Below are 14,077 nucleotides of genomic sequence, written 5' to 3'. Positions count from 1 at the left end.
TTCCACTTTTTTGTGGACTCCAATGATGATTTTAATTGAAAATATTATTTATATGTTATTGAATACCAGTAATAAAATTTTATGAACATGAAGGTTCTATGAAATGCCTCTATAACTTTATTAAGCACTAGCCATTACTGCAGAGAATTCAGTTTCTTAAAAATAGTTTCTCCACACATGCAAATATTTTTGTCACATTCTTTTCTCTTTTTTATGTTGTGGTATTTGCCAGCCTCAAAGATATTTAGCAGATTTTTTCCTTGCAACATACCTATGATAATTCATTCTTTATTACAAGCTGACACGTTCCTCACGTTCATCACGGAGGCTTCTTTTCTCCCCTCGCCTAGAAACACATTTTTCCAAAAGTGACTTCATGTGACTTTCTTTTTTTTTTTATTTTTGATAGTCACATAGAGAGAGAGAGAGAGAGAGAGAGAGAGGCAGAGACACAGGCAGAGGGAGAAGCAGGCTCCATGCACCGGGAGCCCGACGTGGGATTCGATCCCGGGTCTCCAGGATCGCGCCCTGGGCCAAAGGCAGGCGCTAACCCGCTGCGCCACCCAGGGATCCCTTCATGTGACTTTCTGTACAGCAGACACTGGCCACTCCTATTAGTTTAGAAAGATGTGTTTGGAGGGTGGTGGGGGTGAAGCGTCAGTCCAGCATCTGTGTTAATCATAGGACTCCTAAGCTGACAGTTACTGGTACGCTTGGGTTTGAAGTAAAAGTTCGTGTTACTTGGTTTCTGCTTAATAGACTTTATCATAAGCGAATCCGTGAAGACGGTGGATGCCTTGACTGGCTGTGCCTCTTGTTACATAAGCTCTGGTTTCGACAAGCCTTATCCCAGATGAGAGGTGTGCTTTATTCAGACCGACACCTAACTTAAAGGTGCGCCTCTGTAAATTTCCGTCATGCGGGGAGGGAAGCCTCAGACGCGGGGCTGCTGTCCCGCAGGAGCAGGCGGGCACTGGCCTCGCGGCCCCGCGGGTCACGCAGTTCCGGCCCTCGCCCACGGGAGGCCACGCGGAGGGTGCCCGGTCCTCACCGGCCGCTGCAGGGGCAGGGGTGGCTGCCGCGCGCGGCGCCCGCGAGGGGACGAGGGGACGAGGGGACGAGCGGACGGTGCCGGGGCCCGGGGGCAGGCGCGCGCGGCCTCCCGCCCCCGTCCCCGCCCTGCTCCTGGGCGCCCCAACCCGGGAAGCCTGCTGCCGAGTGCCCGAGCGGCGGGGGCCGGCGGCGGGGCTGGGGGTCGGCGTGGGGGCACAGGCCCGCCTCTGACACGCGCCCCGCGCGGCCCTGGCCACGCAGCGGCTCCGCGGAACAGGCCTACGGGCTCCTGCGGGGCGGGGCGGGGCGGGGCGGGGCGGGGAGCCTCGTGGGTGCGCCCCCCACGGCCCGCAGCAGGGCGGGGGCACGTCGGCTCGGGGCACCCTGCGTCCCCACCGCGGGCACACACGGACCGAGTCCGCGCGGGTCAGGCCGCGGTACGAGCCAGGGGCCGCTCTGCACCCAAAGGTGGGCTGCGGTCCTCACGGGAGTTGGTGTCTGAGGTTGAGGGCAGTTGCCCAGGAAGACCTGGGGCCGGGTGGCTAAGGCAGCCGAGGAGACAAGAGGGGGCAGGCGGGGGCCAAGAGGCAAGCTCAGGAAGCGAAGGACCTCCCGCCCCACCTGCTGCCTCAGGTGAGGAAATTTCCAAAGCTCTGAGGGGTTTCAGCGTCAATGTCTACGGCTGCTTCCTGATCTTCTCTGTCATCTCCCTTTGTATCTCTCGGTTCCAGAAGAGTCTAGAACACAGGAAGCCTTCCTGGCGTTTGGGGCAGGGAGGGGCAGGGATGGGGTCAGCGCAGGGCCACACCCGGCAGGGAGGGGAGAGTGGCCCCAGAGCAGGGTCCAGGGCCCAGAGCCAGCAGGGAGCACGGCTGCAGCACTGAATGGCCAAGGGGGGACGCACGTGACAAACACGCACTTGCCAAGCCTCTGCTCCCTTCCGAGAAACAGAGGAAGGCGGCTGGCCTTGAGCCGGGCTGGGGGGCTACCAGGGATCTCGTCTAACATAATCAGGAGTTACAGGTTATCTGGGAATGCAAAAGATACCATGTGTTGTTTAGTGTTTTTATTAATACACTGTCTTCAGTTGTATCTGGAATTTTCTGACCTTTAAGGTATTGCCTTCCACCAGCGTTAATTTCTGTATGTTTGTGTCCTATTGTGAAAGGAAATGGAGCACACTTGAGGACAAGAAGTAGACAGAAGATTCTGTGGACCTGCCAGTGCATCTAGCACATGGCAAGTCTTCAACAGATACTACCTGATTAACAGGATACAAAACCCATGTTGGAAATGGATGAGTGTGTCTTTTCTTTTTAAATGATGGCTTTTACAAATAGGGTCTCAACCAAGATGACTGTTTTGAGTCCAGGTCCCAGGGCAAAGCTCCTGGGTGTGAAGGTTACAAGACTGGTTCCATACAACCTGTGTAACCTTGAGAAGGTGACTTAACATCTCTGGGCCTCAGCATTCTGAGTGAGCATCATATCACCAGATCCTCTATGGGGTGGTTCTGAGATTTGAGAATAAACTGAAAGAATTTAGAACAATTCCTGAAAGTTATGACACGCTACATGCTTTTATCTTCCTGTCTCACCTGCTTGACTGTACAGCACTATCCAGTAATTCCCTTAATGTTTTAGGCAAGTACATTTGTCTTCATCCTGAGTGTTGACTCCTTGAACAAGAGCAACTGACCTTCAATCCTCCTCGCAGACCCTCCGTGAAGTATCATCTGGAAGTGCCTGAGAGGCCAAACTGGAGGAACTCTAGCCAGTGCCCTGCCACTCAATGGCTGAGACATGAGACTGGTTGTTCAAACCACCTCAGTCACACATATGAGCCAGAAGTCAGTGGCCCTTGAATACTTCACGTCTAACAGGCCCGATAAGAGCTTGTCCTCTTCTCTCAAGAAATTGGCGTATTTGCTCTGACCCTGGAAATCTCTAAAAGTTCTGCATCAGAGGTCTCCAGTGTGGGGTGTGTACCACACCAATGCAAAAAATAACCTCCTGGATATGGGAAAGCAGCTTAGAATGTTATTTTATGTTACGTTTAGTCAGCGTAGGTCACTGAGTGACCTGAGCAGGTGCAGGGGGCAGAGAACCTGTGGCTTTACTTAGGGGCTGGAGAGAGGTGGCTTCTCCCCACCTCTCATCCCAAGAGACCATCCAGGCGTTTCTGGGAATTTCCATATTGTTGCATAAATCAGCAGATTTCCTCAAAAGTGCCTCAAGTTCAAAAAAGGCAGGCTGGGGCGTCTGGAGGTCACAACCTCAGCAGCTCTCTGACACTGTTAGTGAGAAAACCCAGGCAAACAGGCTTTCCTCTTTGATGCATTTAGAGGACACTGCTGCTTTCTCTCACAGGAAGGGCTGAAACCCTCGTTCCTTCATGCAGCATGGCGCTCCACTGACGGCTTAGAGCAGGGGTCCACAAACGTTTCCAGAAAGAGCCAGAAAGCAAACATTCTCAGCTTTACCAACCAGATGGTCTCTGCCACTACTCCAGTCAGCTGCTACAGCACGGAAGCAGCTACAAACGATACGGGGACAAATGGGCATAGCTGGATTCCAGTAACTTTATTTATAGACTGAAATTTGGATTTCATAGCACTTCTACATATCAGAAAATATTATCCATCTTTTAATCAAAAACCGTTTAAAAATGTAATAATTATATTTAGCTCATGAGCAGTATTAAAATAGGTGGCCAGCTGGATTTGAACCATAGCTAGAGTTTGCAGACCCCTGGCTTAAGAGAAAACAGCAGTTTTGTTTTGTTTTGTTTTAATTTGTTTTCTTAATTGTGAATATCTTCCATAGTTTTTAACCTGCCATAGAAGAATGAAGTATTTTTTTCTTATTGTAGATAAATTTGTATGAAACCCCCAGAAGTTTATTAGTAAAAGATAATTCTAAGAGCCTATGAATACAGGACAGAGAATCAACATAATCCCTTTTGTTGTCAGTGTTTATGCAAATCACATACTGAACATCACAGAGATTATCATGGTTTCTTATGAGGGGTTCGTGGAAATAAAATTACCTCGGTTAATACTATGTGACCAACCAACATTAAAATAGCTCAGCCTCAGACTGGAATGGTTCTAGCAGGGTGATGAGAGAATTCTGACAGAAGAATAAATGGGTATTCTTTTGCATCTAAACCAAGATATGTATTATTAACATCAGATGGCATTTATGATGTCAAAAATAAAAGAAAGAGTATTTTGTGTCTTTCTTATGATGCAGTGAAATCCTGAAACATAAATATCAATAATCAACCATAAAAGCACCTTAGCTTGCCTGGATTCCAAAACGTGTAATTTAGTATCATAATGCAGTTAACAAAATTGCTGTGTTCTACTTTGTGGTAACTGGAAGTTACCACGATCTGAGATGCAGGGCCTTGCGTGCCAAGCTCTGGACAAGGGCTTCAGTTTTCCCACGCCTCAAGCCCTGCTTGGGGGTAGCATGGATGATTTGAATGGAAGGACAGGGCTCTGCTGTGTGCAAACCAGCAGCATGATATTTTCTAAGTTTACTTAGCAATGGGAGGCTTTATAATAAGTGTAGTTCTCCACATCTTAATTATATCAATTTTGTAGTTAGATGAATGCTCTCTAGCACATTTAATCAGGACATGTGATCAGTTATTTTGCAAATGGCAACATATTCTGGAAAACACTTGCCTTTCTTCATTGCAGCCTGAGGCTGTGTTCAATTCAAAATATATATTTAATCCAGAAGAGCCCTACGGTTGATTGAGTCATATGCAACTGTCGATATTCGACCTTTAAATAATAGTTTTCATATGATTCAACCTCATAGTGTTTATGAAGTAAATTCTCAGTTTGCCCTGCAAGGTATGCTTCTTTCTTAGTAAATATGTGAACCCTAAGCTTGCCAAATAGGTAGGCTATCATTACAGAACACTCACCCGTATTAGGCACATGCCTTTTAAGTCCTGTATAAAGACAATGCTTTGTAGGGAGTACTTATGTTCAGTACATATGTTAATGATGACATACAGAAAATTAGCACTCCTTCTTTCAATTTGCCTGTTAGACCAAAGAAACTTATGACACCCATTGAAGTTCTTTCATTTAAAATATCCTCAGGTGGCTAAACAAGTCCTACTTGGCTTCTCTCATTAGCATCACAGACACCGATGACAGAAGCAGGCCACGATGCTTGTGAGCAGAGGACCTGGATGGATGCCCACACTCACACACACACACACACACACACACACACACACACACACACTCTCACACACGCACATACACGGCCCTCTCATGAGGTCCGCGCACGCCCACCTGCTCTGGCGGTCCTGGATACACACCTGTGCTCTGGCGGTAGGTGCCACTGTGTGCTGGCGGCAGAGGGTCCCCCTGGCTCTGGCTGAGACTCCTCATGGGGGGCTTCTGATAGACGCGGTCCTCGTAGATGGGGTCTATGTGGTGCTCTGGGGACTGCAGGGCCCGCAGCTCGGGGCCCAGGTGGCCATGCTGGCTGCTGTACGACGCCCGGGACCCAGCTGGAAGAAATCAGCAGGCGACATTAAGACCCAACCGACATTCAAACAGAACTTGTTTTATCAAAGCCATATTTGAATTTGGTTTTTTTGCACAGACATGTTGAAATCTGCAGAAAATCAAATGAGTAACATGAAATGGCAGCAATATGTCGAGCTAATCGGCTTATCGGCATCACCCAGCTGCCTCGCTCTGCTCCCAAACCTGATCTCCCTGTAAGGATGATCATGATTCTGAGATAAATTCACCCCGCACAGGGCCAGCAAGACATCAGTTCTCTCAGCCGAACAAACGTGGCCGGCTTCCTCACTAAAGGAATCAGACAGACAAGTCAGACCCAGAAACCTCTTATTATCCCCCAGTCCCCGCACCTTAAAATTTTGCAGCAGGAATGATTATTTAAAATGATAAGCAAATGAAAAGCCCTGCTGGCAAGCCATCTTGATGGTGTTCCTGAAAAGTGAAGCGGGATTCTCATCAGCAGTTTTTTCCTGGACAATGAATGAACCAAAATGTTTGGTCTTAGAACCAACTTACAACCTATAAGCCTAAATTTCCAAGAGAAGCAGATTTTAAAGAAATTGGGTTTCAGGCTACCCTCCTCCTCCTACCCTCCAGATTGAAGCACCTGCATTTAGTTTCCCTTCTTCTGAAAGAGGTACAAACGGCCCTCACTGGTTTAATTTATAAGTTGAGGCTCTGTGTCACTCGCTTTGCAGTATCTGTAACTCCTTATCTGTGTCCTTTGGCTGCAGTGCATTGGGAGAGGTGTTGCTTTGAAGTGCTGCTGTGGACCGGGGAGCCCCTGCTGTGGACCGGGGAACCTCTGCAGTTGTGAGCAAAGAGCATTCTGTGAGGGCCAAGGGGCTGATGACACACAGAAGAGAAGATGTTGATTAAGAGCCCATATTCCCCCGGAGGTATGGTCAGAATCATAGGCGCCCACATGCCGGGAGAATCACCTCCACTGGGGCAGATGGGGTGGAGGACACCGCAGGACAAGGAAGGGTGTGGGGCAGCAGGAGAGATGGTTAGCTATGATGGTGAGTGGAAAACAGCTGCTTTGAGGAAAGATCCTTCAGCTAAATCTTCAAAGCTAAGATTCACGTGGTGTGCTGGGATTTAACTGTCTATTGTCTCTAAATAGCCCGAATTTGGAGCTCTCCATTCCAGTCTAGGCAACAGAGTTTGGGTGGTGTTTGTGGGCAACTCTGTCTGCTGGTCCAAGGCTTTCCCTGGTGGCTCCTTTAGAGCCCAAATTTTCAACGTTCAGGGCCTCAATGCTCAGGTAACCCCAAAGATTTTCATATTCTCATCTAGAATCTTTGAAGAAAAATCCATTCAAATGTTCTGAAATTGCTGGCCGTTAAATACATGTTTTACTGGCATCTTTTATGCAGGCTGTTTTAAATTTAAATTAACAAAAGGAACATTTCTGGATGATTGAGACAGTGCTGGGGATTCTATGAATTCAGCGTTAATAAAAATTACTGAATGTTTTGAGGAAAGGGAAGGAATAGAGCAAACAAGTTCCTTACCTTTCCCTTTGCTAGTAATTAAATAAATTCTGATTTAGATGGCGTTCAGATGAATGATAGATTCAAAATAACTGTTTTGCATAATTAGGTTCATTGCATCTGATTTATCAAATGCCAACATCACACTGAATATTATCTCATGTTCATATTTTCCAGGAATATATTTAAGTATGCTCTGCCTTGAGTTCCTGCTGTCAATTCTTCCTTCTTCTGGAGGCTTTGATAATATTGCCAAAGACTTACAAATGTAAAAGCAAGGAAATAGTCATATCCAAATGTTGTAGAGTTAAATAAAGTTATCCATCACTGGTAGATTTAGAGTTGTAACTTTATCACCATTCCTTGATTCTATGTCTCTAAAAACACCCAACAGCGAGCAACAAGAGGACCTGATGATCTTCTGAATGGTGACAAGATCTGAGGGCCATGTGAAAATATTTTATTACAAGCATTAACTGCACATGAGGAAATCTGGATTAGAGCTGTGAATCAGACATTAGTGACCAAGCGCCCTAGGCAAGGAGCAAGAATCTTAAAGTCTACCTTAGTGTTGATTTTTAAAGGATGATTGCAAAGATCGAAGCAATGAATTAAGTCCAAGAGGACTTAATGTCCAAGAAGAGGTCCAATCCTTAAATTAAACCTACAAATCAATGCTAACAAACATTTGCTAATCCAGGAGGAAGCCAGCAACAGATCTGCAGGAGCCCTTGACATGGGCAATGATCATAACGCTGAGAGGGCTGGTCTCATTCCTCCACATCACACCTTCTTTGGGTCAGTCCAGCAGGCACTGTTTTCATCTGACCAGAAATATAATTTATTTATCATTTATCATTTATAAATTTATCATTTATAATATAATTTATTTATCATTTATAAATTTATCATTTCTAGAGTGATATGCAAATAAATTTCTACATGCTGAGTTTTATATGTGTTGTTTATATGCACCAGCTAATTCTTACTAATCAACAGATTAATTCATTCAACACGTATTTACTGGCTGTCTGGGCAACTTCAAGAAATTGAGGACACTAGGGTGCTGAAGGCAAACAAGGTCCCTGGCCTTGAAAAGAAGTCATCATATTCAAGCACATACAGAGATAAAGGTACTGAAGAAAAGTGAAGTAGGGTTAAGGGGAGAGCAAAGTGTTGGTAGGAAAATACTGTTTCGATAAGGTGGTCAAGAAAGCTCTTTTGGCTTATCTGGCATTTCAGCAGAAAACTTCAAAGAGCCATACTGGAGGAAGATCTACTGTCTCAGAGGGAACCAGCGGCAAGAAGAGCAAAGGCCCTCATTCAATTCATGATCTTTATAGAAGTGATTTTATGACGACCTACTTAATCCATAGTCTTTAAAAAGAAACACAGTTCGTGTATGGGCTCTTTATGAGTTCAGACTCCAACTGGATGTAAGAACTGAACAGATTTTCTTTTTAACTCAAAATTTCACAATCCCAGCAACCACATTTTTATTAAAGGCATTTGGAATATTCAATGGACGATCACACATAAAAGAAGTTCATGAGAGCTCTACAACCGAAGATTTAGCTCAAACACACATACACACACACACACAACACACACTCAGCCTTTGGATTTTTATTCCTCAGAACATGGTTAATTCTCAAATTTTCATTTGCTTTCTTAAGAATCATCTGAGGAACTCTCTGAAAGGCTGATTGCTGGACACAACACTAAAAGATTCAGACTTGGTCCATCTGAGCAGGGAGAGGTAATGTGTGTTTAATGGGCAACACTTCACCTCAGGATTTTACTGAGATCACACTGAGAGACCATTATTTTAGGAAAAATATGGAGAGAGGAGATAGGCATATTTAAAAGAAAGAGACAAATATCTAATGTGTTGCAACATTCAATCTGTCATTTCTTGTTTTCTTCAAATAATAGAATTTATTAGTATATTATGTCAATTACTTTACCAGACAGGTTTTTGTTGGGGTCATTTGCATTCTTTTATTTCTATACTATATAATTGATGACCCTTTACTGTGAATTCACTTGCTTTTGCAAAGAAATAAATGTTGGTGTGTTTTCATTTGGATATATTAATATTAGGTTCTTAAGCACACACTGCCATTGATCTGCTCTTCAAATCTGGGAGCCAGCTTCAAATGCCCAGAAGCAAAGAAACAGAAGGAGAAAAATGAAGACCTAAATGACACAGAGGTCAGTGGGCCAGAGCAAGCTGACTCAGTGTGTGTGTGAACAGGTGACAGAAACAGTGTTTTCATTTCTGAGATAAAGAACTGTGCTCAAGAAGAGCTATGAACTCCCCGTGCTATGATGAGAAGTCCAAAGTAAAATCTAGGAATTCAGGTTTCTTAAAAATTGTGAATCTAGTTCCTTCACTGATGTTTAGTAGTGGAACTACATCTTGGAAGGGCAGAAGAAAACTTCCAAAGAGAACTGTGGTTTCTGGCATAGAATTTCCCCTCGCAAATTCCCACAGCACTTTTTCCTTTGCTTAGTCCTGATTTCAGGGCTCAGTGATATGCTGACATCACTGAGCGCCGTGGCCAGCCAGCACGGCCCATGCAGGTAGGGAGCCTGCGCTCTGTGACAGTCTATGGCTTTGGAAGAGTTATTCTGTGGATTTTGAACCTCTTAAAATTTCTGGCTTGATATTTGTCATTAAACTCAAAAGGGAAAAATGATATCAACAAATAAACACTTTTAGAAACAAAAACAGTTTTGGTTAACCATATTATATCATAAATATTGCTAAGCAAATTGCTGAAAGATACACATATTACATCTTAGAGCTAAGGAATACCTTGCCATAATAAAGACTTACTTGTTTAATTCTTGGTTTTTGCTTTTGACTCAAATCAAAATTCCAAAATCTACCTCCTGCTCCTATGCTTATTCACAAGGTAATTTCAGTTTTTAAAGGACCCCAAAAGGATTTCCTAAGTATCTTGAGTCGAGTCCATGTGCTAAATACCATTTGCAAATGATCATTAATTCACTGAATTAGTTTGACATCTTATCTCATGTTGTTGTAAATGTTAAAATACATGAACATATTTCCTATACAGGCTATGAGCCATAGTTCAGACTGATGTTTGGAAGGGAGACTCTTTTTTTTCTTAAGATTTTATTTATTTATGAGAGACACACAGAGAGAGGCAGAGACACAGGCAGGGGGATAAGCAGGCTCCTCGCAAGGAGCCTGATGTGGGACTCGATCCCGGGACTCAGGATCATGCCCTGAGCTGAAGGCAGCCGTTCAACCGCTGAGCCACCCAGGCATCCCAGAAGGGAGACTCTTAATTCATATAAATCCAATGACAAAATCTGCATTGTAGTCTAATAATTTCAATGTAAGAGGGCCATCTGATGATATAAGATGGTTCTATGTAAAGTCTATTTTGGAAAGCTTTAGAAAATGCCCTCCTGTTTCACCTACTTCATAAGTCCTAGATTTTTATATATTATGGTAACTTCACCGCTATCACAAATAACTTGAATGCTCATGCAGTCTCTGACAAGGTACAAAACACAGGATTTGGGATCCCTGGGTGGCGCAGTGGTTTGGCGCCTGCCTTTGGCCCAGGGCGCGATCCTGGAGACCCGGGATCGAATCCCACGTCGGGCTCCCGGTGCATGGAGCCTGCTTCTCCCTCTGCCTGTGTCTCTGCCTCTCTCTCTCTCTCTGTGACTATCATAAATAAATAAAAAAATTAAAAAAAAAAACACAGGATTTGTTCCTGTAACTTTATGATGAGCTCTCCAATACAACTTAATGTAATTATGAAACCTCACCACACCTTTTACCAAATGAATACTGTAATCTATTGGGACTCAAATACTTTCCACTGAGAATAATTTAAAAGTGAAAATCACTTGGTCAGGAAGCAACAATAAGTGTGCCCATGGGATTTTGTCTCCTATAATAGCAGGTGTCCCTCATTCTTGGATTTTCTAACCATTTCTTCCCAAGCTGTTAGAAAAACAGGCTTCTCTTTTTCAATTCCTTTCATGACAGGCAGGCATGTGGAAAGTAATGAGACAGTGGTAACAGGGTACAATGAGTAATGGGGAGTCTGAGAGCTTTGCATTCTTAGGATGGACCTTTTCTCTGCTTATTTGCAGTTAAAAGCATGTGTGGCCTCTGTGTCTGCAGTGAAGTGAATGGTGTACTATCCACTGTGGAAACACACTTGTCAAAGATGGCACTACTGCTAGTGAAACACACTAGGTAAATGGTGGTTTGGTACCTGTCCTTGTTATCTGCTTTTGGTTTATCTCAGGGTAGGTAAAGAGTAGCTCCAAATGAACAATCCATGTATGTGAGGGCTTCTCCAAATGCCATCAGCATGAGCCCCCTGATTAAAATTTCAGTTCTGACTCAGTAAGTAGGGGTGGGGGGTGCTGAGGCTCTGCTCATTTTTCACAAGTTTTCTGCCAATGCTGGTGTTGCTGGACTGCAGACCCTCCTCTGAGAAGCCAGGACATACTGATTTAGCTATGGGCACATACCTTGGTTGCCAGAGGACTTCAACTTTAGCATCCTTCTGAAGCCCTGGAGACAGACACACTGATTCCTTATTTCTCCCTGCCGTATTAAGCAGACATGAGTGCCTCAACAAATGTGTAGGCTAAGGGTGTAGCCAGATGTTGACCATGCTAATGGGGTCCCAGAGGGCGCACCGGAACCTGGCTTCAGCATGTGGCTGTGCTGGCCAGCACATGGGGGCATCGTACTGACTGCCATGGGCTGTCTTGGCCAATGTGGGCTGCTGCAAGGTGGCTGATCTTAGCTTTAGGTGGCTGAGGCCCAGACGCTAAAAGGCACGTAAAAGCCTTTGTGAGTAGGCTAACTCCTAGGGGAAAAAAAACCCATCTGTCCTATGTAGGGCAGACTTTTTGGATACGGGTGGACTAGACTGTTTTTGCTGCTATGGCTATGCTTCATGGTGGATTCTGGGGAAGCAGGTATCTAGGTTCCCAGCATTGCCATAAGCACACACCTATATAAGGGCTCAGCTCGGTGCTTCTTCGCTATGGGAGCACGTACATGGTGTTCACCTAGAAGCCTTGTTCATAGTATTGATGCTGGAGGCCACTCTAGACTACTGTGTTAGGGCCTGAGGGGATGGGCCCAAGGGAGCAGAAGAGCTCAACCACTCCTTAGATGTCCCTAAGAAGGTATCTAGCTCTGGATGGTTACGTTCAGGCCTGGTAGATTTGCGGTCTTGAGGAGTACATGTCAAGATTTGGTCCTCAGCAGAACCCCTAAGGCTAGAGATTTAAAACATTCATTGGAAATGGAAATATCCATTCTTGAATGTGGCGGTGGGGAGGTGTTTCTTGGAGGGAGGTGTAGTTTCTGAACTTTGCAGGGAGGCAGCAATACCTTTGAGGATAGAAAGAGTATAAGACAGTTTTGTCTGAGGTGTGCTAAATACTGCTCTGCAATTAACCTCCTGTTTGGGAAGACCGCCCCCCGCCCCCCGCCCGCCCCAAGTTCACAGACTGCTTACATGCCTAGACTGCAAGGCACTTCCTGCTTTTCCCATTTCTCACAGTTCTGTGGGTCTCCAGACAATGTGTTTGGGTTGGACCCAGTGTGAGTTCTGGGAAGGGACATTTGGGCTGAGGGTTGCCTGACTTTCCACTTCAGGTGAGGGTGGGGGCCTTGAAGTGATAATCACATATTCTGTGAACACTTAGGAATCTTTCTGAAAAGAACTTCAGTGTAACCACAACCATTCAAATGAGAGTCCCGAAGAAGCTGATAGAATGACTCCTTGAAACACTCAATCCGGACACCACCAGCCTTCTCAGCTGACACTGGGCAGATAAGAAATTAGCAGGGAGGAATTGTAATATCTGTAAAAAGGGCAACATAATGTGATCAGACTTGTAATTAAAGTCTTTTGACATTAACTTGTAAACAAGTTTAATCTGTGAATGTTAATTTTTACCCAGGAGGGGGCTCCTGCTTAAAATTTGCGTCTAACCCCATTTCTCCACCCTGAGAGCTTTTGGCAGCCGTGTTCTGGGTAGAATGAACCAGGAGCCAGGCTCTCCACTATCTTATTGTCCTAATTAACTAGTATGCTGAACAATCTATGATTTGGTGCTTTATTAATTAGTCACTTACCAGAGTTTTTAATGGCCAATCTCATATTCACACAGATACTCTTCTCTATCAACAAGGCAGATAAAATTCACAGAGTGTCATTTTATTTCTCGACAGCTGCTTCTCAATACCCCATCAGTGCAATACACGAACAGTACATCTGTGGTCTGGCTTCAGGACCTAATTACTATGGATAATTATGGATACTTCCATGGAGAGAAGCCAGAACAAGGTGCTCCGGACGCATCTTTTTTTTGTTGAGATGCAAAGCTGGACAAACTTTGGCTCAAAGGACCAGAAATCTCGTAACTGAAGCTGAGTTTTCATTTTTGTTGTATGTGCCCATCAAAGGGCACAGATGAAATTCTCAAAGTATAGACAGGAGAAAGGCTTTATCAGACAAAAGTGGACTTAAGTAGTTTCCTTCATTAGGTGGTTCAAATAATTTCACAATATACCTGAACTAAAGATGGTTTGCATCTCAAACACAGGCCTTTTTAAAAAAAATCAGACTGTCTTAGCTATACCATAGATAGGCTGTACAAATTCCTTTTTAGAAATTATTTAGCTTTTATAATGCAAAATTAAAATGTATTCTCTCCATATCACTTCCCTACTCCTTTATATATCCTACTAACACCCACAGAGAGGCTCTGGTGATAATTTCAGAAGATACCACTGACTTTTGATATAATTTATGGGGGAAAAATGGCAAGTAAACTGCTTCATAGATTACTCATGCTCTATATTTACATTTTATAAATTCCTTGTATCAACACTTTATAAAACTTTCATCATTTTACTCGACATAATATTCAGCATATAAAAAAG

The 14,077-nt window shown here is 44.4% G+C and overlaps 1 protein-coding gene across 5 annotated transcripts in view; it reads right to left on the bottom strand.

The window, feature by feature from the left end:
• Positions 1–14,077, bottom strand: part of CTNND2 (catenin delta 2) — a 914,420-nt gene that overhangs the window by 363,204 nt on the left and 537,139 nt on the right. For all 5 annotated transcript variants that reach the window (XM_072807315.1, XM_072807318.1, XM_072807317.1 and 2 more), the window contains one exon: positions 5,401–5,595. In XM_072807315.1, coding sequence (XP_072663416.1) covers positions 5,401–5,595 — 195 coding nt within the window. The remainder of the gene's footprint in view (positions 1–5,400; positions 5,596–14,077) is intronic.

This window comes from Canis lupus, chromosome 31 (assembly GCF_048164855.1).
Source record: "Canis lupus baileyi chromosome 31, mCanLup2.hap1, whole genome shotgun sequence".
NCBI lineage: Eukaryota > Metazoa > Chordata > Mammalia > Carnivora > Canidae > Canis > Canis lupus.
This window is presented reverse-complemented; position numbering and strand designations above follow the sequence as displayed.